This window comes from Phalacrocorax carbo, chromosome 13 (assembly GCF_963921805.1).
Source record: "Phalacrocorax carbo chromosome 13, bPhaCar2.1, whole genome shotgun sequence".
Taxonomy (NCBI): Eukaryota; Metazoa; Chordata; class Aves; order Suliformes; family Phalacrocoracidae; genus Phalacrocorax; species Phalacrocorax carbo.
This window is the reverse complement of record NC_087525.1, coordinates 8,556,729-8,583,324: the sequence shown is the minus strand read 5'-3', so window position 1 is coordinate 8,583,324 and position 26,596 is coordinate 8,556,729. Positions and strand designations below refer to the sequence as shown.

General features: G+C 41.2%; 2 protein-coding genes and 1 long non-coding RNA gene across 5 annotated transcripts in view; 2 read left to right on the top strand and 1 right to left on the bottom strand.

The window, feature by feature from the left end:
- The window catches only part of CABCOCO1 (ciliary associated calcium binding coiled-coil 1), a 236,694-nt gene that overhangs the window by 96,259 nt on the left and 113,839 nt on the right, over positions 1-26,596 (top strand). Inside the window, exon 1 of one of the 3 annotated variants that reach the window (XM_064464763.1) lies at positions 718-841. The exons of the other annotated variants lie outside the window; for them this stretch is intronic. The gene's annotated coding sequence lies outside the window, so the exon portion shown is untranslated. Of the gene's footprint in view, positions 1-717; positions 842-26,596 lie in introns of those variants that run through there. 3 annotated transcript variants of the gene reach the window in all.
- LOC135315605 (uncharacterized) overlaps positions 611-26,596 on the top strand; it is a 78,616-nt gene continuing 52,630 nt past the window's right edge. Inside the window, exon 1 of the long non-coding RNA XR_010375085.1 lies at positions 611-686. This is a non-coding gene — a long non-coding RNA (uncharacterized LOC135315605). The remainder of the gene's footprint in view (positions 687-26,596) is intronic.
- TMEM26 (transmembrane protein 26) lies at positions 8,071-25,712 on the bottom strand. The gene is made up of 6 exons (XM_009512300.2): positions 25,200-25,712; positions 21,914-21,992; positions 16,192-16,305; positions 15,447-15,667; positions 14,311-14,387; positions 8,071-11,916 (listed from the first exon to the last, which is right to left on the bottom strand). Exons 1-6 carry the CDS (start codon positions 25,388-25,390, stop codon positions 11,501-11,503), a joined length of 1,098 nt encoding a protein of 365 aa, XP_009510595.2. The 5' UTR covers positions 25,391-25,712; the 3' UTR covers positions 8,071-11,500.

Genomic DNA, 26,596 nt, shown 5'->3' with positions numbered 1-26,596 from the left:
ATTTTTTTTTCCTTTTCTTCCCACAAGCCAACCTGATAGTGCTAGGTAATCATCCTTTTTCCAGATATATTTGAATGCAGTTAAAGCCCAAAATGGATGAGTCCAAAGAGGTCTGGACTGTACAGAGAAGTGGGGAAAGCAGTGGGAAACTGGCAGATCTGCCCTCTTCTGTTTTCTACTTGGGGAAAGGGTCCATCTCCCTTTGGTCAGTCCTCCATTCCAGTTTCTCATCATTGTCTCACAGTCTCTTGTTCCAGTTGCAAGCAGCTGTCTTGGGTAGACTTGTCCCACTTGAAACAGAAAGGCATCCTGCCGCTGCAGTTTGTCTTTGGAAACTTTCTAAGTGCAGGCAAATCTAAAGAACTTTATCCTGTTTTATGTTGTGCACTGGACAGAGATACCCTTGGAAAATCCTCCTGTTATATTGTGGGAGTCAGCAACACATAAATAAGATCTTAAAGTCAATAATGATCCACTAAATGCAAGCCTAATTGTTCAACAGTTAAGTGTAGAAACAGTTTCCTGACCTGGCTCTGTCCAATTAGGTTATGTGACTTGTCATTCATCAGGCAGTTAGGCAACACAGCTGAGTTAATATAACACACTGTGCCTCTTTCCCCTGCTTCTGCTTGTTAGTTTTCTGCTGAATTAGTAAATTGAATTAAGGAGCTGCTAACTGCAATCAGGTGAGCCCAGGGAAGGGAAGGGAGAGACTTGGTGCATAGGCAGTTGGGAGGGTAAAAACTTTTCCTGTTGCAAGCAGGGAATTAGATTGGCTTGCTTATGTGTCTGTATTCTTCGTCTCTCGTGTGTTGGATGCGAAGTGAACTGTCCTGACGTGGTAAGAACATTTTCTGTTCTCCTGTGTTGATAATGAAGTTGTGAATTCAGAAACTGATTATTCTGTAAAGTTTTCCTATGTCTTTGGTCAGAGCAGACTCAGAAACAGAAGGGATAGAGATGTTAATTGTAACATATATAGTCCCTTAGCGAGGAGAAAGGGAAGACAAAGTAGTAATTTATCATCTGCTAAATTGGCTGCTTCAAGAGGGTTTGTTCATATCTTGAATGCAGTAGAGAGGAAGGTAACCCCTTCTAATGGGAATTTGTCTGTCCTGAAGGATTATCTGTAGATTTCCCATTTACAGGACAACTGAAAGCAAAGGTATGATAAGTAGAGCTGGTGAATCCTACCTGTCTTTTGTAGCGTTGAAGGTGTGTGGTGTGAAGAGGTGTATGTTACCCCATGGTTGTGCAAAGCTGTGCTGAAGTAATTACAGAAAGTATTAAATTACAGTAACGCCAGGGTTAACCGAGCCTTCTGCCCACCCCAGAGGAAGGTGCAAATGCATGCCCTGTCTCTAACTGCCCAAGTACTGTTCTCTTTTTCCCTGCTTCCCTCCCAATGCCTCTGACCTCATTCTAATAGCTGTGTGCATATAAGCAAAGTGCTTCCAAATGACATTTAGTATCATCTGAAGAGTTACGAAGTATTTGAAAAAGACATGGTCCCTCACTCTGTCCTTGAAATGTGCAGAGAGGGCTTGGCTATACGTTCTTGTAAGTAGCCGAGTCAAATCTCCCCCTGGCGTTCTCCCTTCTCCCACATCCCATGTAACTTTTCCCTTCTTTTAACAAAGTAATATCTCAGTTTATAGTAGCACTGGCTTCCACCAGGAAGCACTTATGGGGCGTTTTCTATTGTTCTCCTTGCCCAGTGTTCCCAACTGCTGTAAGATATGGTGGGGAGGTGGTGATGCTTAGGCTCTACTCACTTTTGTTTTCAGTTTTTGTGTAGCTTGAGGTCCATCTTTCAGAAATGACTAAGTAATAAGGGATCCTTGTCCGTGAGGCCCTTTGGAACAAGGCTGTGTAGGAGCAAGGGGATGAAAGTAACCTCTCAGAACACAGAGAGAAGGTAGAATGAAAAGGATTAACTTCCCTTGCTGCTACTGTGGCTTAGTAAAGAACATTTTGGGGTTTTTTTTCCCCACTTTTTTTCCCCTCTTACTTTTTCTTTTTTCAAGTGCTTGTAGAGGGTAAGGTCCTACTTCTTATTAAATTGTCTAGCAGTGACTCATTGTCGAAGAAGTCCTTTCATGCTCTAATTCGAGTATGTTTAATATTGTCTTTGCTTCTGCTTACACCTATGATATTGCAAGGCTCTTAAAACAGCTGTTTTGCTAAATCTTCCACCACCCTGTAAAAGTGTGGGTTATGTGTTGTGGGGTTGGGTAGTTTCATTTGGGTTGTTTTCTTTTGTTTTGTTTTCTTGAGAGTGCTAGGGCAGTACAAATCTGAAGTAAGGAAGTAGTGCAAGTAACAGAATTGTTACTGATAACAATAAAATAACTAGTAAAGAGCCTGAAGTCTATAAATAGGTCATTACACAATAGAAATTAGGTAATGGGAGGCTAGGGAGTGTAAAATACTGAAAGTGGAATGCTCGTGGTGTTTTGTAACTCACAGGACATGCTTTATGCCCCATCTTGGACACAAAATCTTGGAGATCCAAGAGTGGCTGACATGCTTCAGGCCTTTTCTTTTAAGACCAAACCATTTTATGAGCAAATGGTGTTTTTTCTACTTCTAGGGTAATTTCTAGTTCCTAGTAGGCATCAGTTCTCTCAGCGCAGCACAATGAAGTATGTTGCTCTTCTAAAAAGATTTTATTTTCACGTGGTATGAACAGTTGGTGCTATTGCAGGTCTGTTGAGACCACAGTGACAGGCTCTCTAAACTGCAATTTGGATATTTGCTGAAGTTTGTTATTGGAAACACTTCTATAGAAAAGCCACTTTGAGAACTAGCTTAGATGTGAAGTCAGTTCCTGTTGTGTTTCCTTACAGGCCACGCTTTCTTCCATTTTCAGTGCCTCAGAGAACCTTGGCTGCAGAGCTAGCTAAAAGGACAACTTGCTATAAGGAAGTTCTGTCTAGGATGAGTTGTATGGAGGTTGATGCAGAAACATTCGGTGCAAATTAAAATGTGATCAGCTAAAGGTTTCCTAAAGGAGGTACTGGCCTTGCTTAGTTCACTTGATTCAAACTGAGAGGCTTGATGTAAGCTATCCCATCTACAGAAATAAACCTTTAAAACACAAGTGTGCTGCCTTAAAGCTTTTCTGGAAGAAACAATTCTGTTAAGGAAACAATGCTGTAAGAATCTTTCCTTCTCTGTTCTTGTTCATTTTAAAAGGATATTATTTCTTATACCCAGCTGATGAAGTGAAGGGAAAGGCTGTAACTTCTGAACTATGTTATTGGTAACTGTGTTACGTGGTATTTTCTGAGGTATTGCTCTGTGGCATTAAGGACCCCATAAACTTCCAAGAGGGGAGAATAAAGCCTTTTCCAAGTCTAGTTTTATGATGTTGATTGTCTCTGGGCCAGTCTACTTCTTGTGTTTCATTCCTTCTTTCTGCAGTGGAAAAACTGATGTAGCTGGTCTTTTTTTTTTTTTTTTTTAATAAGGAAATGGACTTGAAATCATCGGATGGGAGTGCTGTTGAGGTAACGCACTTCGGAGAAAATACAGAGCCTGTTTAAACTCTCTTCTTGTCCAATTGTGAGACCTTTCAAAAATCCTCGAAAATTATATCCAGACAGACTCAGTCTTAATTTCAAGCGGCTAAAGGTTGGCTACTGTGGTACTTAGGCTGCCCGCAGAGTGTGAAGGTTGAGTGTCTTACGCAGGAGCAGCCCAGCCTCTTACCCTACATGCACCATTACGAAGAAGCAGACTAAGCTTGCTAGATGGCCTTTCTGTTTTAAGAGATTTTCCTTTGTGCTGTGTTAGAGCTTTGGATTTGTTTGCATGTTTACACATTACCTCAGCCTTTGCTTGGACTGTGATATACAACTATCATTTAACTTCCCAGCCTTCAAAAGATTTGCCGAAGTGTATCATCTTTTGATACAAGATCTTTCTTTCTTTCATTCTTCTCAAATTTCAAAGGAATCATCCCACTTCAAAGATCTCTTTTGAACACGCATGCTTATTGTAGGTTATACTTATTGCTCCTTTTAATTATTTTCTACCTGTGAGGTTTTCGGGGCCATGTCTTTGCTACTACAGTGAGGGCTGGAGCCTTCCTATGTATGAATTATTGTTTCTTTATAATGTAACTTCATAGTGAGTATTTTATGAGTAAAAATACAATTGTATCTGAATCCTGTGGGAAAGAACTCAGGACCTTTTAGTCATATTAGCTTTCAGTTCTCGGCACCAATCACTTGAATAAAGGCATCAAAATCTGATCCACAGATAGGTGCACATATTTGTCAGAAGTGGACATGCATGTAACTTTGCCACGTGTTACTCGGATATGGATTCTAGGAGATGTTAATGGAGGTTTCGAAGTGTCCTTAGGCTCCCACATTCGTTGTGCCTATTTCTCCCATCTAAAGTTGGCCAATTGCTCATCCTATGACCATCTTTTTAACAGGCTTGTGCTACAGTCATTGGTCCATCTTCAGCAGTTGTGGTGAGTCTTAATTTGTCTCTGCGTGCAGCCTTGATGTTTCTGCCTTGTCAGACATCTCTAAGGGAACTGCCTGCCTCTGTAGTGTTTAGGTTTCTCCTCAGCATTTGTTCTAATACCTGAAAAGTGACAATATTTTGAAAAGAGGTATAGGGGGAAAAAAATACTGCAAAATATAATGTAATGGAATTGGGATAAAGATATTGTGGAGGCATATGTACTTTCTCTGTGTATTTCATAAAGATGATTATGACCAATTATTTTCAATCCTTTAAGAGAACATTGAGCTTTTATTTTAGTGTTCTGTATCTTGAGGGTGAAGTTTTATCCTTGTTCCCTGTATGTGTAAGCGTCAGCAGTCCCTACAGGGTTATGGAGTATTGTGCTGTAAGGGAATACAACCACTGTAACCAGCCCTGGCTACTGCAGGGTGTATTGCTATCCTTTGAAATCAATATTAGTACAAATTGATGGTGGTATAAGAGAGACTAGACTCCAGCTGCATAGACTTAAACTCTGAGGAAGATAATCAAAGGGAAATAGAGTAGTAAAATCTTAGTTTCATTATATCTGATTTCAAGCTAAAGATATGCAAAATCACTGCTTGATTTGTTTGAATGTTTGTGGATTGCTCGAACCTGGCATCTATTAGTCACTCACAATTTCCAAGCAGTCCTTTATAACCTCTGCTATCTTTTGACTCAGTTTATTCTTCTCACCTTTCTCAAGCCTGCACGCTGCACTGCAACACTGTAAAAGGTGCAAAAATTTACATAACAGAGTACTAAGTGTATTTGTCCTTCTAGAACATACTCTGCTGCAGCATAAGTACCTTGTAGTGTAGAAATTGCCATAGTAACTACTCATTTCTTATTGATTAGATGGATAAAAATTCTCGTAATATACAAGCAGAGTAACTTGCTGGCATATGGCTTCAGGCTACCCCTGTGGCAACTCTCACTTATGCATTCTCTCCTTTTTCTGCATGTAAGAGGTTTTTTTTAATGAATTAGTATTCCTTGGATTAGACCACAAAATAGTCTTTTCTATTCAGCCACAATGGAGATTAAATTTTAAGTTAAATTTGATATGCAGCTCACAAGGCAGAATACTAACTCATATTGGTTTGTTATCAGGTCAGCACGACTAGGTTTCACCTCAATGTGAAATCTGGAAAGGGAAAGGGGAAGGAAAGGAGTGTTCTTCCCTTCCCCCTCACTCAGGGAGAAGGCTAACTGTTTCACAGAGCTGACCTCTAATGAGTAAAAGAGAGTATTCTAGTTTGGCAGTTGTGATAAATCTCTTTGGAAGGTGCTTTTTAAAACATTAGAATTGGTTGCATGAGAAAATGAGTCTTGTTTTTATGTTTCTCTAGTAACACTAGAGACATAGTAATGACCTTCAGCAGTGGTATTGTGAATGCTTACTGAAAGCAGGATTAGGCCTACAGTGAGTTATAGTGTCTGACAGCTGTCTCGATTCATGTTCTGCAGTTGCTGAACACACTATTGTCTCCTGCAATCCTGAAAGACGCTCCAACAAGGCTTCTACCAAGTTTGTTGTGAACGACAATCTTTGTGTGAATTCTATCAAGGGACTGAAATTGTGAAGCACTTAGGCAGGATGCCGGATAAAATTAAGCCCAACACATTCTGCAAATGTGAAACATCAGTTTATTCAGAACAAGATAAAATGAAAGAGCAGCAACACTCAACCAGTTTTTACACTGTAAATCTCTTGTAAAGCCATTCTGAGCCTTCTGTGAGGCCTAGGTGTTGGCTATAATCATATCCGTTTCGTATGATTAGTCCAGGGTGTCGTTAGTTCACATGTATTAGGAGACTGAAGATTTTAGATCTATTTTCAGTTCAGCTCTTCCAAGCTGCTATTTATAGATGACACCATGCAGGCCTGCTTTACTTGGCTTGGAGGCCTTTCCCACCTCCCAAAGTAAAAAATGCTGGGTTAGGGCATCACTTTTACATGTACCACCCCTCATCTCCCTTATTTTTACCTACAGTCTGACAGCCTCATTTCAAACTTTGTATGATCTTAAGATTGTTTGAAGGAGATATTAATCCATGGGGCTACAGGAAATAATGCTGGTGTCTCAGTAAGCTAGTCCTTCACAGAAAGACTGTTCAGGAAAACATTCTTTTCTCTGTAGTAGGCTACAAACAAATAGAGGAAGCTCTTTGGCAGCTGTAGATACCTTGTGTCTTTAACAGGAAGAAATAGGCTTGGATCTTAAGCTTTGGCCTGAATTCTTGTGTGCTTTCATGAAGACTTTCACAGGCACAGTGGGAAGTTCAATGTTTAGTGTCTTTTGTATGCGTGCTGGGATCTCAACAGTGGGCCCAGAAAGCAGCCGGAAAGGTAGATGGGGAAAGAACAGCTGTATGTAGAGGATGAGATAAGAGTTTAGGTGGATAAATTGTTTTTTATATTGTTACATCACTTTCTCTGCCACTGCTTTAACCCAATCTAAAGGGAAAAGATGGGACCCAAAATAGGAAAAGTTTGTGTAGAGCTTTTTAGGGTCACCTGCAAGACAGACTTGGGACCACTGGAATTCCTGTATTACCAGCTTGCTGGAAGTCATTGGAGTGCAGCTGGCTGACGAGAACTCTTCCCATGCTGGCTCTGAAGGGCCAGGGAAGGTTTTTAGGACACAGCTCGTGTTTTCTTCAGTCACTAGTACCTATTCCATTAGGGTTCTGTATCACTGCATTTCCCGGCTAGTGCAATAACCGATCTTGGGCAAACAGCTCCGCTACTTCTGCCATCATAAGCCCTCCTTGCTGCCACACTATTACATGTTAGGAATAATCTGTTTTCCTTCCTCTCACAGGAAGGCTTCCTTCCTCATACCTTGCTGCATGGCAAAGGATGGAAGTTTGAACCAGCAGACCAGAGGGCCAAGGACTCATAAACCTGGTGACTTCAAGGCTTGCCTGTTTTCTCTTGATGCAGAAGCAGTGAAACAGCCTTGTGCAGCTTTAGATGCTAGTGCCCTGTTCTAATGCTCTTTTCAAAAACTTTATCTTTGAGGGGGAAATAATGATTGGGCAGGTCTCCTTCACCTGGGGAAACCTGCATGGAAAGAATATATTCCAGGGAACTTACAAAACTTTTTTTAAATCAGTATATTGGTCAGAGAGTATCATATGCTTAGTATTTAAAGCCCTAAGCTTTAAGATATTTGTAATGTCTGTAAAACACTTACAGAAATACCTGAACATCTGCAGAGTGTTTTCATCAGCAATCCCACATAACAGAAATAAAAGCTGTATGCATTAGGCATTGCCAGGTGTATATGGGTATCTAAATGCATATATGTATTTGTGTGCATCGGTAAAATGCATCCTGTATGCAGATATTAAACACATCCTCTCTGGGATTATGCTGTGACTTGAATATTTGGAGGCAAAGGTTCAGAATAAAGAGTGGAGTTTACTGCAGTTGCTGTGTGTTTTCAAAGCAATGGCTGCAGTCAGAATCTGGCCAAAGTAATTAACTTACGAAGGGTGGAAAGGAAAAGCAGCATGTGGAGGATGTAATTAATGGGAACATATAACAGTCAGCTCTCACATAATAAATTGGCAGCTATGCCTGAGGTAACTGCCTTTTATTTGCAAAATACAGTTGGAATTTTTTAAAAGTAATTGCACATTTTCTTCCACTTCCACATGGTCCCAGAGAACATAGTACAGTATGAATACCAACAGAAATGAAATAAAATCATGGTGGTGGTTTTATTTGTATGTTTGGTGTGTGGGTTTTGGTGATTTGGTGGTTTGTTGGGGTTTTTTTGGTTTGTGGTTTTTTTTTTTTGCTTAGGGCTATGATCTTATTTGAGCCAATGTCCAAAGGAAAGGAGGAATACATTTTAGCTCAGGAAAATACAAGTGGTGGTAAAACATTTCAGTGAGGTTTAATATGGAATAATCTAAAAGGACAAGGCAGGAACAACCAGAATAAATAACAGTAAATGGCTAGATATCTATTTGCAGAAGAGATTTAGTGATGCAATTCTCCTGACTTGAGTAAATAATGGTTAAGATAAATGTTCTGAAATCCCTTCATTTTGAAGGTTTGAGGTTTTTCCATCTGAAAGTTTATTGCAGCTTTTCCCGAATAGCAAGCGTGACACCAGTTGTTCTTTGGATACGCCACAGATGCTGTGGCAGATCTTGAAGAAAACACATTCTACCACTTGCCTAGTGCAAAGCTCTGGAAGGCTGCAGGATTACACAATGGCTCCCCACACCCAGCCACTGATTCAGCTGACTCAAACAGCCTGCTGGAAAACCAGTGCTGTAGTCCTCCCTCTCAAAAATAATAATAAAAAATTTGCAAGAGGGAGGTGAAGCAGGCTTGCCACTGTGACCAAACACACAAGCTACTAGACTTCTTAATTGCCATTCCTGGGCTTCTCAATGAAGTAGAGGGAACTGCGTGTTTCCGCTGGTACATGCGATTCCCCTCTGTGCACAGGTGGGGAGGTACACTACCCACCATTTATGTGCTTGCTTTGTCTGTTTGGTTTTTCTTTTGTTTTTAAGCAATCTGCTTGTTGTCGCCCCCAATAGTGGGGAGGAAAAGGTAAGTCCAAATCTATTCTATCATAAGCATGAGGGAGGATCTAGTAGTAAAAACCTAACATTGGGGTTAGTTCTTCGCACAGTAAATCTGATTAGAATCTTTACTGCTATTCAAAATGGAACAGCCTGAAGACCAGGAAATATAGTTCTCTGTAAAATATTCCTGCCGTAACTAGTCTCTGTATTGCTGACCCCGGGGGATCCTGCGTTTGCTGCAGGCTGAGCCTCGTAGGCAGTTTGTTGCTGAACTAAGCCCTTTAAATAGACGGCAAGTACAAAAAAAGTATGTCCTGCAATTTTTGTGCTGATGAATTTAGAATGATGTTCTAGCAAGCTCAGTACATTCCAAATTAATTAGCAAGGATCCTTTTAACAGGATAATTACTATATCATGAGTAGTAAACTCAAAATGAATGTGAGTAGTCCTGGCTTGCACCAACAAGGAAGAGATGTGTTGCAGTTCTTCCAACTGATTCTAAATCCACCCTAGTGTGAAAGGTTTCAGACAGCACAGCTGGTCAGCAGCAGTACTCTAGCTCTTTTACTTCTAGGCTTGAATTAAAATCCCAAATGAAGCTGCACTCCACTCTCCATATGTCTGCCTCACAATGCCGTGGTGAATAATGATTGGCTTTTAAAAAATTTTTTATGGAAGAAGGCCCAAAATAAGAAGAGCAGGAGGTGTCGCACATTATTACTAAAGTATAAATGTTAGAAAGGTCTATGAAGTATATAAGACTTCCTTCCTCCTTTATGCCTGTGCATTTTCTTCTTTCGTAATGGAAGGACCTGATTCTGCACAGAAGAGTAATAGCTCACAAATATAAACACAGGTTCAATGTTTGGGGTTGGGATTTTTAGATAGGTTAATCTTTCAAAGAATAAACATGTCATTGCTTATCAGGCTATGCATAAATAAGCGTATGACTGTTGTGGTGGTGGTAGAAAAATTTTTATTCATTCCCCAGACTGGACTCTGTTGTTAGATAGTGAAGGGTTTAGAAAATAAGGTTTAATTGGGAATTTTTAATAAGGGACGTTACCTTAATTAGGTCACTTTATATTTGCTAGATTTTTTAAAATATGCTTTTCTGCACTCTCTTAGAATGGATGCAAAAATTTGTAAAAGTACCTGCCATTTTCTGTGACAGCATGATTTTTAGGCAGATTTTTAAAAACCACTTACCTTACTTTCAGCTTCTATAAGCTAAGCCCAGCAAAGTCAATGGCACTACACTGATATAAAGTGTGTTCTTGGGATAAATTTATCAGGCCTATGTTGTTCACTCCAAATGTCATAGTAGTAGATGAATAATTATTAGCTATTTTCTAAAAATGGATCTTGACACTCAACAGATCAGACTATCTCTGAAGTTATTTCAGGGAACCTTGTGGTGCTTTATAAAATGTGAAGCTCAAGCCTGAATCCTTTTGTCTAGAGTGTCTTGACACACTTGAGCAGTGCTGTTTTCTTTCCAGTTAGATTGTGTGTCTGAGTCAGACCACTCTTAAAAACTCATATCAAATGTCTTCATTTTCAAAACTCATTTCAATTGGAAACATGGTAAAACCAGTGGGGGGGGAAGAAGTCTTTACAAATATTTTGGGGTGGTTGGGGTTGTTTGGGGGTTTTTTGGTGTTCTAACTCATAGAAACAGAAAGGCAAGCGCCTCTGTAAAAAAAAAAAAATGCCTGTGACAAATGCAGACTTGTGGGGCTGCTTTTCATCTAATTTTTTTAATTTGTAATGTTTAGGTTATTCAGACCATGCAGGTCTTAAGGGACAGTTTTGTTTGTCATGTTTCATGGTGTTGCATAGTTTTTAACTGAATGCAGCCAAGGATGAGGTAACATTTGGACAAGGTTTTCTTAAAGTTCTTGAATGAACAATATTTCAATGCCACAGTAACAGTAGAAAACTGTCATGCCCCTTCACTTGCCTGTCTGCACAGTTGTCACTGCTCCCACACACGATGAACATACTGTTCATCACGCTCTGGTTATAGCCTGGCTTCGACCGTTGGGCTATAGTAAAGCTAAATGCTTCCATACTTCCCATAATGGATAGGCTTGTTTTTCGATTTGAATACATGCAAGTACATACGTTAGCACAGTGCCACCAACTTTGTTAGTGTGCCAAACCTTTCTTCCTACTACAAACTATGGCTACAAAATCCCTGTGGATAATATAATAGGGAACTAGTCAAAACCCAGCATATGAATGGATACAAAAATGTCCCATTTCTATGAATTTGCTTCAGAAATTTCTCCTACAGTTTAGAAGAAATTATTGGTCTCTTGGTGGAAGAGATGACTTGGGCACTCAGTCAAGGTGTGTTTGGTCATAGAAATAGGCTAAGCCCTCCTGAAAAAGCTGTGGGTATTGCAACCTCTTTCAAGGCAGTAACTGTGCTCACTGATCTTCTGATAGAGCTTGGGATCCCTCTTTCAGAGGAAAAGCAACAAACTCTTTCATCTTGTTATCTTGGTCAGCGGTAGCGTGAGTACTAGCTTCGTAAGGCTCGCATGGGCAACAGCTGACTTCTCCTTTCCTGCTCTTCTGCAGAATGGTAGCACGAAAGTCTAACGTTATCACTGCCAAACGATACAGTTGTAAAGTCACAACTAAAATATTCTTAGCTGTAAAAAATACCAGCATCTGATTGAATATTCTGAAGTGGCCCATCAGGATTGAGCGCACAATGAAGAAGGGACCATCCTGTATAAAAAGGCTGACCCCAATGTTCCACAGTTCCGCGCTGTACCTGCACAGCAGCAGGCTGGGGATCCGCCTAGTCGATGCAGTTGGTTTGCAGCCAATATGCTGTACTGGAAATAAAACACAGTTATGTTAAAACAAGTCTCTAAAATTGAGCCAGGATTGGCCTAAAGGGCAGTTACAATCCAGGGTACCCTGGATTATAAATGCGTTTAGCTGTGAACAACCCAACATAAAGCACATCCCATTTCTGGGATCTGTTTCAGCAAAACACACTAAGCTCACATGAAGCAAGCACTTATGTGGTCTACTGAACAGGACCAAAAACCACTTCCCCTTCTCTATCCCACAAAGCTATCAGTTTTTATACATTTTTAAAACAGGAAGCAGAAGTAGATCACCTAATCTTTCTGCAACAACTTCCCCAGATGCTTTTTTATTAAATCAACATGCTAGACTAATATGTATCTTTAAGAAAAAAAAAAAAAAGCATGGACCATGCTGAATGGGAAGAGCCTAAGCAGTAGCAATTCAGTTTGTTCTAGGCTGCCTAAGACCTTGCTTTTAAACGTGTCACCAGCTAGCCATTGCCTTTTTCATGTGACATAGTAAGAACAAGTCCTGTCAGTGCAAGGTAATATTGAGCATCAAGGATCGGAAGAACCTGTTGTCGCTGCTTGCCATGTAAGGCAGGCTTGAGCCATGGTTACTCATTCTTAGCCTTCTGGGTATGAAATTGCATGCAACTGTTGGAACTTGCACGGACGTGTTCCCCTTGGCTATAAAAGTGGTGGTGGGCTAGAATGCTCTTTGTGGCATGGTGTCTAGAGAGGATCATCAGAAGGGTTTGTGTGTGGTAAATGTGGCTGCCTCTTATGGAACTGCCTGGAGCTTAACTAACCTGTCTCTCAGGCAGTGGGATTCCATTAGTTTAAAAAGCATAGCTACTTGTGATGCAGTAACAACTGCCAAACATTTCAGCTTACCAAAATATTTCTATTGTTTGAGTCAATGCTAGGGGAAAAAAAAAAAGACGAGACTTGAGTGGAAAATGAGTTGTAGTACGTAGAAATTTGAGGAATCCATTAGGCAAATTTTCAGCAGCAGCTAATTTTTTAATATGTGTTTGTTCCATTGCTGTTTATTAGTCCTAACTGTATTGCTGTACTCCAATAAGTGCCTATAAATTTCTATTTTATGTCACACTTGATGCGTGAGTAAATGAACTAATGCTTGAATAAAAAATACATTGTCTGTACAACTGTATAGAACTACCTAAAATAAACTGCACCCATAGTAAATTTCAGGGCAGTGTGTGTTCAATAACTTAACCTTTAACTGGTAAATCTAGTTAAATAAACAGAAAAGCAATAGCCAGAGAAAAATGCACAGTATAACAGGTTACTACACCTAAATTGAAACAGTGCTTAAACAAAGTGTTTCATTTATTTGGGGGGTGGTGGTGTGCGTTGGGTGGTTTGGGGTTTTTGTTTGTTTGGTATGTTTTGGGGGTGTTTTTGGTGTTTTTTTTTTTTTTCTGTGTGTGTTTTAACCTAAGTGTGCATCTTTAGCAGAATATATTTTATCAGAAACATGAATTTTAGCTGTGAGAAATCTGAAGTGCAGTGGCATCAGTTTTTAGGAGGTGAGCTGAAATCCTGAAATGTTTTCATACCTTCAGTGTTGAAAACAAACCCTAGTGCTGTCCATAAAGAAAAAGCTCATGAAAAACTCCTGGAATAATCTTTCATTGTTTTATTCATGTATTATCTTAATCAGTGTGTTAACCTAATCATCAATTTTATATAAGATACTAGGGAGGATAACACATCTTTGGACTAGTATAGTTGAGTTGCAAACTTGCAGTGATTGGAGGCCAAAATGGATGGAACAGATGATGATTGAGGTGGATTTCTCATTATTCTTCTCGGACATAGAGAAGCCCTTTCTGCCTAGGGACAAACACTAGCCTGAGCTGGCTGAATGTTTGACCTTTTAGTTTGAGATAAGGGTGCACAGTCCCAATGTTATACGGTCCTTTATGTCCCCTCTGAATAGGTAATTCCTCCTGTGATAACTGCTTCCATGCTCTTGGCTGTGGTGTCCGCTGTGGTTAACGGTAGCCTATCTCTCCACAGGGTCTGGTAACCTATGCAGATTGGGGTCTTAGTATCATCCAACACCAGATCTAACTTGAGAGCTCACGTAGTGAAGTGTAAGGCAGAAATAGGCAACTGGAGCAGATGCTCCAATACAACATTGCAATTTTGTTTTCTTTTCTGGAAGTAGAGAGCCTTATCAGGGAGATCAGAGGTTAGCCAGAAACATGCGTTTCCCCAAAAGAAACCACAGCTGGCTTTATTCAAAAACCTTCATTGCCATATGAACTGCTTTCCACCCAAAGTCCTTGGTGTAGCCTGTAGCGTGTGCACAGCCACAAGACATGCCAACAAAAACTTAAAGCATTTGTTCTCTTTTTTTCTTGTCTGTGTGCAAGTACTAACCTGCAAGATCAAGTGGAAACTGTAACATACTCCAGGTCCATACAGCAAGAATTGCATTTATGAGAACATAATTATTCCTATGGGAGGGGAAAAAAGTGATAACAGTGAAGATGCAGTTTCCTTATGTGATAACAAAAATGTTTCCTGTAGTATTTGGAATGTAATTTAAAGGGTGGTTGAGTGAAGCAGTGATTGATTACTGCATGCTCTTGAGATTTAAGACTAAGGAAAACAGAGGCAGCTTTTGGTATAGAACTTTTGCTGTTCAGGCCACATGTTCCAGAAGTGTAATTACACTAAATATCTGATGCTAACGTTATAATGATAAGCATATGGAAGTAGACACTGTGGCTCAGAGAGGAGATCTCTTTACCCTGTAGTGATTACACATTCCTTGCAAGCCTGAAGCTTCTCTGCCAAGTCAGAGGGACCTTTCTTACTGCTCCAAAACATTTTCTTTCATATTTAAAAAAAAACCAAACAAACAACAAACCAAACATAAAAATAGTATGTCTGTAAAAGAGGATGAACCTCTTCCATGATTCTTTTTCTTTATGATGGATGTTCACAGCTCACCTCTCAGTGCTGTGAGGGGGAGTTGGGCTTACTTTCTCAAGCAGAGTTCACAATGTTGAAAATTCACACCCAACTGTGCCATTCCCTTTCTTCTTATCTTTGAACACTTTGCCATTCTATCATGAAGAAAGTACGTATGAGATAACCAAAGAAATAACTTGGATAATGAATCACTAAAACCCTAGTTTCTCCCTTGCTAGTCTAAAACAATTAACCTGAAAGAGGCTTAAGGTGTACCCGGTGTTTCGGCTCCTGTAGCTGTAAGAACTGACGCTGCATGGCAGTTATGCTAGCTGTTTGACTCTTTGTACCCTTTTATTGTGATGGATGCAACATGCTTCCCTCCTGGCAACAGATGAGTAATCCCTAACAAAGCTCATAGGTCTTTTTACAGAGGGAAAGGTGAGAGTAGGAAAACAGAGCCCTTGAACGTAGTCTCCTGTTATCTGTGGGAAATTCAGTTCCCCTAGCCTGAACACCGCAGATAGTGCAAACAAACCTTCAAAGAAAACAAATAGTTTGCACTATGTAAATTATTTAGGTGAGCAAATAATCCTTACCGAACATCTTTGATGTCCAAGGTTTCACTAGCAAATTCAAGTATATCTGCTGCTGTTCCCACAAACATGAGAAGCAGCTGAGACAATTGATCCCGAGTGATTTCAACTCCAATGGGAAGGAGCCATCTCCCAACTACCAGTAGCAATAGGAAAGTCTGGTGGAGGGCCAGTGTCCAGACAGTCTCACAGATTGTGGAGAGCTGATTCACAAAGACTTTAGCCTGTTGAAAAGACAATCATGATAACATACTGGAACTTCAGGACACTGACATCATAGGTACCTTCAGAGACTGTTCTTATCCTTGAGCCTGCTTTTGTTCTCAGTCACACTGTATTAGAGCAAATAATTTCTATGTGGCAGGCATAACTGGAAAAAGGCACATTAACATAAACTTTGGCTAATGACTAGCAAGTTCTTCTCAGTGTACTCCTCCTGTTCTCACTTATTAGCTGACCATTGTCCTTTGCAGAACCATCACCTGGACACTTTCTAAATTCTAAATTTGGAGGACAATGGTAGGAGTGTGTCCTCCTCACACAGAGACTTCCTAATAACAACAGTTAGTATGCGGCACGCTGTAGGCCACTTTCAGAATATGGTTTTCTAAAACTATTTTTTCTTTTTCTCTTTTTTTAATTTAGTTTTAATCGCTGTGTGAGGAGCTTGCCCAAATAGATACAACAGTCCTCTCTAATTGCTCTACTATCATAAGTTCTCTACTAGGAAAAGGAAAAGGTGTCCCACCGTCTGAATGATGTGGTGATCTGTTCCCTCACTTCCGTGACTGCTGTCTCTGGATTGATTGAAGTCTTGATTGCTGACATTCACCTGAACTGCTCCGGGCTCGTTACCGCAGTACTGTTGTGAACAAAAACATCACACGTGCGTAAACATCTGCACAGGAGCAGATGTGCTCTGTGGCTGAGAGTTCTGTTCTGCTGAACTGCAGAGGGTTCATTTGTGAAAGTCAGCTGATGCTCACAAAGGTATGTGCTCACTCTGAATGAAACTCCCCTCTTGTTCAGCAGGGAGGAATTCCTCTCATGAGGAGGGGAGTGATGTGTTGGTAGGTCCCTGAGAAAGTGTAGGATTGTACTGTAGAAAAGGATGTAAATTCAAAGGCTGATGGAGCGGGTGACACCTTTGTGCTGTTAAGACCATGCTTTTTGAATGCTATCTCCCTGCAGCTCCCCTGAACAGGCTACTGGGTTTCCTACACAGTCTAAAACAGTAAAATGGAGTAAAAATTAGTCAGTCTCTATACTCAAACTTTTTCTCAAAATATCTTCTTCTCATCTCTACTATCCAGAAAAAGTTCTCTAAAAATGCCATTGTTTCATTCTTACGTATGACTTCCCTCGAGGCCCAAATGCATAGTTGGGGTAGGATGTTTGGGTTGTATTCTCTGCCTGACACCCCACACTCCCCTCAGCTGTGCCTCATCCTGCAAGGAAATTCATAATGTGAGAGGTGAGAATCAGGAATAATTAAGAAAAATGGGCCTGTATTGTTGCCTACCCCTGCAGAGTAGAAAAATAGGTATTTTTACCTTTCTCCAAGTACCCAGTGCTCTGGGAAATCGAATGTTGCTAAAATATACTGTTACTTCAACTGCAGTAAACCAGTGGTGGGGCTGTGTCCTGTCTGAGGTCTGCAGCACTGCCCTGCCCTTCTACCTTCACCCCCAAGGCTGGCCCTGGAGCAGCTGGGGTATGGTTCTAAAATCTATTTTCATAACAATCCCTTAACATCTCTCTCCATTGTAATAAAAAGGGATAACTAGAAAATCAAACCATGCTGTTACTTAAGACTTTTATCCTGTCCTATTTGTGCCAGAGAACACCAGATGATTTGCATCTCTCCACTGGGCCCCCCCACCATTTGATTTCATGGGGAGCAATTTTCTGCAACAATCGGAATGCGTTCTAGTGCATACTGAGTAGCTGTGTTCAGCATAATGCCTGCCAATATAATGGCAACATTTTCCAGCAAATGTCACTTTCCAGCAAATTTCAGATCCTACTTTGATACTTTACTTGGTGTCTGATAATGTTGCTCAGTATCTGGGTAAATGCTGCCTCTTGCCTGACCTTGTTGTAGATAAATGGAGCAACTTCCCGTGGTCTGAAAAATCTGGAAAAAAAAAAAGTCAGTGCTTGTTGCTTTTATAATTGGTGGTAAAGGCTCTTAAACTGAACGCTTGCCTTATTTAGACAGTGAGTATGAGAGTGCTGAAAGATTAATACACGGGTGTGGAGAACATGGTATTTCCATTTGGAGGAGGGAAGTCTGAAGTTCTGGGCATGGAGACAGTGCAGCAGAGGGGCTGGTACTCTGCTGGCTTCAGCCTCGTGGGGCTAATCTCCCTGGGTTAGCCCTTCAACCAAAGGAGGGAGAGAGAATGGCTTGGTCAGAGGATGTTTCAGAAGTGAAATTTAACTGGTGCTCTGGAGAAGACATTTCACCTGTTGATTGTAGAAAAGGTCTAAAGCCTATGGAGACCAACCCCCAAGGTCAAAGCCAGCCTTTGAGTAACCCCTACAGGCAGTGTGGCACAGTCGGCTGAGGAGACCATGACCTAAAACCATTGCATAACTGGGGTATCCAGAAGGAGTATCTACCTAGTAACAAGTAGCCTGGGTAGAGCAAAGGGATTACTAACTTGTGCTGGAGAAGGAAGGCTAATTCATCATGACAGCCTCTAGTTTGTCATTAAATCTGCATTTGAGCCCATTCCTCTGCCCCCTTCCCTGGTCTGGCAGGGGTAAGATGAAGTGAGAACTTGCATTAAACTTCACTTCGGAGTTAGGGAATTTTTGCTTGTTTTTAAAGCCCTGTTGCTCACAGAAGAATTTGCTGAATTTGAGGCAGGACCCCTGTAGGACAGCCTGCTGCATTTGCTGTATGTGTAAGGGTGGTGGAAATCCCTTCCCAAACCCTGTGAGAACTCCCAGCAAGTAAATCAAGTGGCTGAAGAGCAGGAGTGAAATGGGAGGTAGCAAGGTGTATAGGTGCCTCTCAGCAGATGCCGTGGCTCTCCCCATGCCAACAGTATGGAGCAGATAGCTCTCATGGCTCCAGAGCAGCTGGTCCGCTTAACCTGCACACAGGGCAGAGGAGCTGTGGGAATCAGCAACTCACACTGCTGGAGGGAGGTGGAGGAAAGCACACCATGGATTCCACATGGCTTGCAAGGGGGCTCTTTTTTTTTTCCTAGTGGCCCAAAGGTGCAAAGAAACTTCTTTAAGTAAATTAATTCACTTTATCAGTGTCTTTTATAGGTTCCTTACATGTAACTTTTGCATCTACTCCCAGCTGAATGGGGGATTACTATTTCAGTGCAAGGCTCCACGAACTCGGACTGAATGGCACTCTTCAGGGCTGGGTCCACATCTCTTCTCAGCTGCATGCAGGCAGGAAGCGGAAAACTGCATCTGTAAAGCTAGCCATTTAAGTAGACCCCTGATTTTTAATTTAAGTATGTTCATGTCTTGTTTTCATTTGTTTCTCTCTGAAAATTTATTAAGTGGTGATTGTGGTGGTGATTCACTTGAAACTTTGGAGAAGAGCCTTTATTTTCATCATGTACACACATGTAAATAAGACTCTTGGTGCCAGGAATATTTGCCTAGCCAATTATGTATGTGCAGTGACTTAATGGGAATATGACAAGGAAAAATGAATACTGAGATTCCCTGGCAGTTGACAAACATGGTTTACCTCTTTAATGCTAGAGCCCAGTTACTCCGAGGTATTGAGTCTGTGTGCATAGCTAAACGAAAATGCTTTCTTAGCTTGGCTTATTTCCTTCGTTTCTTCTGAGATTAAGCTTTCATTCTGCTGATTTATAAAACATCCAATCAAAATGGAAACTGCTGCATGACATGGTGGTGTTCTAGAGTGGGGCCTGCAGAGAGCTCACTGTCAGTGTGTGGGCAACTCCTGAAACACTGAACTAACGCAGCAAATTTCTATTTGCATGTCATTCACGATCCATTACTCCCAAATAAAAATGAGGTTAGCTACACCCTTTTCGCACTGGGTCCATCACTGAGATGGTAAAATTGACACTTGAATATCAGGGCAGAGTACCCTCAATCCTGTTAATGTGTGAGGAGACTGGCAGCCCGAGTACGTTGTGGAAGAGGCTAGACCTTCCCTGGAGCAGGCGTTCTGCCAAGCAACAGGTACCCTGCTTCCTCTCTGTGATTCCAGCCTTTCTTGCTGGAAATAGTGTTGCTGTCCCTATAGCAACACGTGTGATGTCAGAAATTCAAAGCAACTGTGACTGCTTCATTTTGCTCATACAGAAAAGCTGAAATGTAAAACAGGGAGAAAAGATTGCTTAAGCTGTTTTTCAAATTGTGTATGGGAGGGAAGAAATGGTGAAAGATGTAAGATTGCTTTCAGAAGAGTGATATACCAGAATTTTAGCTGGTAAAAGAATCCCACCTCAGAATATTTCCTTAAAATGTTCAAGTTAAGGTGATTAAAAATAATTACAAGGTTTACCAAGTACCTATCTTATTACTGACTGGGAAGCCTACATCGACTACAGCACTGGTAATCAGGTAAGCCCTGCAAAAGGTGGTCAGTTATCGCTTTCTGTGAGAGTGATGCACCAGGCATTTGAAAAGATAACGGAGGTATTTGTTTATCTGCGATCTTATACATTATGAAGAGAGAATGTCTGTTTTTAATGCACTAAATGGTTTTAATTTTCTTGCTGCTCTATTTTGCAGACAGCAATTTTTTTGACTCAATACAGTTCAATTTGCTTTATAGTCTCTCCCAAACATGTATTTCATCCCCAAATACTTTACTGCAAAGCAGTACTTTCTATGCAGTCAGTATTTCACTGTTGATATATGAATGGTATTACTCATGTCCAGTTCTGCAGTACTCAGAGAGGCAGAATTGCCTGTCTTCAGGAGAGACTGCGTATTAGCACATGCCTTAAATAACAGCACTGACACAAGCAGTTGATGTTTCCTGTTAGAAATTCAACGTGAGATCAAAGTTCTCCTGCCTTAAAGACCGCAAACTGTTTTCATGGCGGATACATCAAATGTGTAGATCTAGCAACCGCATAACTACCCATTCTGTTAGTATTTTAACAAGGAAAATCCCAGCAATACTTTAGTATGAGAAGTAGTACTAGTCTGGGTGCTGTGTTTGAGATTAATTGTTAGGAGGGCTGCTCCCCTTCTGGAGGTATTGTTTTTGAATCTATTATTAGATTGTGTGTTTCCAGAAGTCTCTATCCTATCTCTCCAGGTATAAACTAAGCTGTTAACTTGATATACTCCCTCTTTAATTCACAGTAGCAGTATATCAATAAGAACAAAGTATGCCATGTTCTAACATCATTTTGGGAAATAAACTGCTGCCTTTGACTACAGAATTAGCCTGTTTCTTGGACCAGATTTAACTATGACAAATGTTCTCAATATCCACATTACCTGTCTGTGACTGTTTAAGGAGATTTGGCAAAACAAGAAGACAATAAATTCCTGCTGCTGTATTTAGAAAAAGCCTCAGGCATTTTCAGTGTAAACACAATTTTGAATATTTGATTATGCTTCTGTGGGCTCTAACAATGTTTCAAACGAGAAAATGAGGCACTATGTCTTCTTAGTCTAATTTATGTATTTTCCTCTGTTGCTTTTTGCTCTGGTCCCTGTCAGGTCCTCTTCTGCTGTGGCTGTAAAGCACTGCATATGTGCAAATGCTGGGACAGACAAAATCCCCTTTCCAGTATGCGGAAGTGCTATGGGGACTTGAAAGCAGCCTGCAAGGGGAGGGTGGTTCACTCGGTGTGGGCTGCTGGGCTGAGTGACCCTCTTCTGGCCTTAACTGGCCCCATCTGCCAAAAGAACACTTGCCTTTAATGTTTTACTGTGTGTTTTAGTCCTGAATTGGAATCCAGACAGCCCCCTCCCAGATTACTATATAGCATGAACAAAGACAGGATATAAACACTGACAGAGAAATCACTGTCAGCTATCTGTGGTAGCAATCTACAAGGATTCTCCTTGGTTGCAGCAAACATGAGGTAATCTGAGTTTAAGACCCCTTTCGCTGATACCTGTCTCAGTTTTGGCTTGCTTGGAGTTGTGACATCTGCCTGTAAGTGTTGTGAAACTCATTTTATTTTACAAAGGCCTTTAAAGCAATGAAATTCCTTCACCATCCCAAGCAAGATTCAAGCAGGTAATCTGGGGGTGAGAGGCTGTTTTTCAAACTTCTAGTCCTCAGTTCCCCAGCCAAATACTAACAAATGCTCTCATTTTTAGCTAGGAATGGGGTTCATTTGGTATTCAGAAAATGCACTGTAGTCATAGTATAGCTGTAGCTGGATTGGGGGAAAATTGGAACAAGACCTGGCAGACTTCTGCATGTATGCCCAAATCCAACCCATCAAATAATGATCAATTTCAAACTAGTCCATCTTGCCTCATAATACCTGAGTTCCATGATGAATTTCTAGTAGCCATAGTGATGGTACTGTGCAAATCAGATATAAAAATATTGCCGGTGAAAACCTGTGAAGGAAAAGAAAAGATAGCTTAGTATTATATCACATGGTAAATACCAAATAGCCTATCATTATCTGCATTCAAAAGTATCTTATGCCTCCTACCATATGGGATATTAAGAAATAGGATAACTGCAAATCAGAGTTGCTATTCTTGCTGAATTCCTTGTGCTGTCAGTATTATAAATCACAGGTTTACTTGTATATCCATCTAAGATCATATATGGAAGTTATTTAAAATCTCTTTTCAAGAACTAACCAAAGGCACTTTGCTGCTTGTACTTCCATCACAGCATACTCTGTACTCTAAAATAATAAAAAACCCCAGGATCTAGCTAACACGCTCTCTCTGATTTCATGAAGGGTGAATTAATACATTGAGTCATTTCACTGAATGATGCTGGGAATAAAGGCTGTTGATCAGAATCCTGTGCACTGACACAGGAAAGGTAGAAATAGTATCAGCTGGGCTAAACCAAGCTTTATTCAGTAGGAGGTCTTTCAGTGCAGGCCAAAATGGTTTATGAAAATGGGTCTTGGCCTTGTTTGCCCATTTGTGCCAGCAACTGTATAATTCTTTAGGATTTCTGCCTCTAGTTCTTCTCTGTCAGTCTTCTATATGACTTATGGTGGTGAAGCTGTATTATCTTCAGCTTCTTGAGCTGAGTTTATTCAGAAGTACTAGAGATGCTTCATTACTCCTTCTGCAAACTGTTTCTTGTGAGGGTTGTGGATGTTTTCATATTAAACATGTGACAGTTTTGTCTGCAGCAGGTTTTTTTGGCAAATTCTATTCTTTTTGAGTAGGAATGAGGTCTGGTCCCACCAATGTTCCATCTAGCTCTGCCATAGTATAGAGTGAGCATCACCGCAATGCCGCTGAGACGCACAGCAGCCTTTGCATCTCATGCGTACTGGCCCAAGACAGGGCAGTGAAGTCAAACTCAAGACACTTGCTTGATTCCTTCTGTCCTGTCATTGGCACATTCTGCAATGAATTTAAATTGCTTCTAAGTATTTAATTGCAGCAACGTTTTGGTCAAATGTTGTATTTATTGTTTGTTCCTATCCTGAATGTACCTTTATTTTTGTAATCATGACTTTTCATGAGTATTGAGGAAAAGAAAAAGGAAAAAAAAAACCTCTGCTGCTCAGGAAAATGGGTTGCTGGGCTGCTATGAAATGTTTCAGTCAATTTCTTCTAAATAAGATAGCCCTGGTTTGGGTTTTTTTTGGGGGGGAGGTTGGGGATAGGGGGTGAGGGTGTGTTTTTTATTTTGGCAGTGGGGTCTTTTGTTGTCTGCTTTTTTAAAAAAACGTTAAGGATTCTGTGGGGTTTTAGCCTGTTATTTTGGGAGAGAACACACCTCTCACTTGAATGGGAAAGCTAACATATTTTACGGTATTTCCTGTAGGACTTGAGCACATGAAAAATCCATCCAGCTGGCAGGTTAGCAATGCTGAGCTAATGATACCAGATCACGCCAAGAGACTTCAGGGGCTTTAACCCCTCCTTTCTTTCAGAAGAAGCAATCTAGAGGAAATATTACATGGCAGGTCCACAATAATACTTTTTCTTCATATGTGCCACTCAGTTTTTTGTACTGGTATAGTTAAGTCAGTCTTCTGTCAATAACAAATGGAGGGAATATGAGGCTTTTGGAGGCAGGAGAGTCCTGTGGCACTGACTGACATTGCCTGCATCAGTGATTTGTCTATGGACTAGTTTCTGTAAATGCAGATGATGCTGCTGCCTGTTCTGAACATTATTGTTTTCCTCCAGAGGAGAAAGTCATCCTGATTCCAATAAATGCTGGCTGTTTGTCTACTGTTCTCACCTATAGATACACTTTACTGTGTTGCTTAAAGTGCTGGACCACATGCATTTTTCAAAATTTCCTTCTAGCCAAATTTAGCCCAGTCTTCTAGCACATGTATTCATCTAAAGGCATCTGCTTTCTGTATCAATTTTTCTTTGGATTGTCCAAAAGTGGCCGTAGCAAGTGTTCCTTCATGAAGTCTGTGCTGCTGCCTCTTCTCCCCAGTGAATCAGATCTGCTCACTCTGTCTCTGCCTCATAACTGCACTTGGAGCTCTGCTGTTGTTAAATTTTCCCGTGTCCCAGACTTCATAGCTGCTTTTATTACATTCAAATTTAGAGCATGGAATGCTTGTGTGAATTTTCACACAACACTGCTTCTGTTATAATGAGTTTCAGAGGTTGCAATGGATAGGAATTTAGTATCACTAAAATGCTTCTGGGCTTTTTTTTTTGTCCTGCAGTTGTCTCAAGGCCTGCCTGCAGTTTAAGTTTTTAAAAATAAAAGGTCTTAGTGAAATCTTGACAATTAATTGCATGACCCCTTCCTTTTTACAGAACATTTGTTTTGGCTGAGTGAGTGCTGATGAGCTGTAGATGACTGCAGTAATTCTTCAGATACATGTAAAGACCCATGTGCTTGGGCAAACTCTGCTATGACTAAGTTTTCTGTTTATTTCTCAGGCAGCCTCTCATGCATGAAAGTTCCCCTCTGGAATCGTATATCAAATACAAATATTTAAGCCACTCTTGCTGTATTGCTCATCATTTGTCACTGAGTTTTGGTTCATGCACTAGCGTGGTGTTAGCACTGTTGCAAGTAGCAGGGGACAGGGAATCCAGTTCCAGGGAAGGAGGTGCAAACCAGGGCATGGCAGGAGGAGGTAAGAGATGCAGGGCACCTGCATGGAATAGCCTGTGTGGGCCCGCCAGCACGCCTGTGCCTCACAGGTGTTGCCCCTGACACTTTGCTGCTTAGGGAGTGCCCAGCGACACTGAAGGAGTTCGTGCCCCTGCTTCCCCAGCCCACTGCATCGGCATCTCTAGAGCATCTACCTTTTGCATGCAGCTACTTTTACCACGTTTTTCAGCTGTTAGTGTGTATACGCACACTGAACTGTACAGAGCAGCTCCAAAGTAGTCTGCTGCAAAACTGCCCCTCCTGAAAGCCCTCTGGATTTGGCCATGGACTAGGCAGGGCTTTACCAGTTTTTCCATCCCCCCACCCGCCAGGTGCAGCTGGGGAGAAAATGCAATCCCCTAAAAGCCTGGCAGCGACAAAGCCAGGGCAGCACTGCTCTCGGGCAGCAGCTGCAGAAGGCAGCCTCGCATCTGCAGGAAAGTACATGCAAAGAAACAAGAGGGGCTCCGCCAGAGCCGGCGTGATATGCTCACCATTTGTAGCCTCTGCCTTGCTTAAACTTGAGGGTGAGCCCTGTCTCCAGGCACAGGAGAAGATTGAGCAGTGCCAGCAGCCAGTACTTGGGTTCTTTCTTCACTGCAGTCACTCTCCAGACCCCGATTAAAGAGTGCAACACAAAGAGCAGGCGAGTAACCAGAGCATTGAGCAACACCATCAGCTCCATCCTGGGCCAGCCTCCCTCCCCTTTTGCCCACACCTCAGGGGCCCAGCGCTTTTTAGGAGCCCTGGGAAGTTACCCTGGGAATCACTGGGAAGCGTGCGCACCACAGGCACACAGATCTCTTCTCCTCTTCCATCCCCACAAAGGGGCCCATTATAACAAAAAAGAAACAGCATTGCCCCTCCCCCAGACTTCCTGAAAACTTTTTAAAGGGAAGAAAAAAAAAAAAAAGCTCACGCTTCCAGGCTGCAGTGGTTTGTAGCGCTCAGCACAGCTCTGACCACACCAAGACAGGGGCGTAAAGGGTTTCTTTCTGTCCCCTCTCTATCATCTGCCCAAGGACTAAACGGCAGGGAGGTTTCTGACTCACACAGTGACCATCTCTCTGCTAGTCCCGCTTGCTGCTCTCATCTCAGATTTCTAGCAAAGAGGTAAAATGTAAGAATTAATTTGACTCTTCCCTGCTAAAAGCTCCGCTGCATTACTGAGACTGCAAAACTCTTTTTCCTCTCCCCTCCACCTGAAAGGTGTAATTAATATTTGGGAGCTTTCAAAATTGCTTATTTAACATTGCAATACAGAAAGCAGAAACTGTGTAGTTAGTTCAATACTGGAATGCCTGTGTGCCATAGAAGTTAGAAAAGGTAACCAGTACTGAAATCCAGTCAAACTACTATATTGTATAATCTGCACCCTGCTTCAGGACTAAGAAGCAGCCCCAGGAACTCCAGATATCAGGCTGAAATCTGGGCTAACACTAATGTTACCGAAAAGGCACAGAAAAATACACAGAAGTTTCACTGTTAGGTCAGTTACCTCTAGCCTGATCTTTAGTATCTTCTGTGGGAGGAAGTTTATAAAGTACAGAGTATGTTTAAAAATTAATGTTTCTCACCAAAGTGATAATAAATTTTATTTGAATTTACACTTAGGGAACCGAACAGAAATTTCTTCTTGACCAAAATTGTTACCGTGTTGCTCCAGTTTTGTACTGATTTACTGCCAAAGCACTTAAATTGAGATACACCATTGTAAAATACAAACAGAGAATCAAATCCATGTAACGTACTGTGGTGCTCCAAAGGTCTTAACTTCCTAGCTGATTTAATCTTAAATATACTGTTCTACTTTAAGCACAAGGGATATTCTTCAAAGAGTTGTGACCTTTGTAAGGAGATATTCGTCCTCAATTGTGAAGATCCAAGTTCT

What these genes read in the sequence shown, in the direction of transcription:
- TMEM26 (XM_009512300.2), bottom strand. Translation starts at nt 25,390, where the DNA reads ATGGAGCTGATGGTGTTGCTCAATGCTCTGGTTACTCGCCTGCTCTTT. An exon ending in TTGGACATCAAAGATGTTCG is followed by an intron (nt 14,388 to 15,446) that starts GTAAGGATTATT and finishes CCCCTCCCATAG; the next exon opens with GAATAATTATGTTCTCATAA. An exon ending in GTTTCCACTTGATCTTGCAG is followed by an intron (nt 11,917 to 14,310) that starts GTTAGTACTTGC and finishes TTTTATTTCCAG; the next exon opens with TACAGCATATTGGCTGCAAA.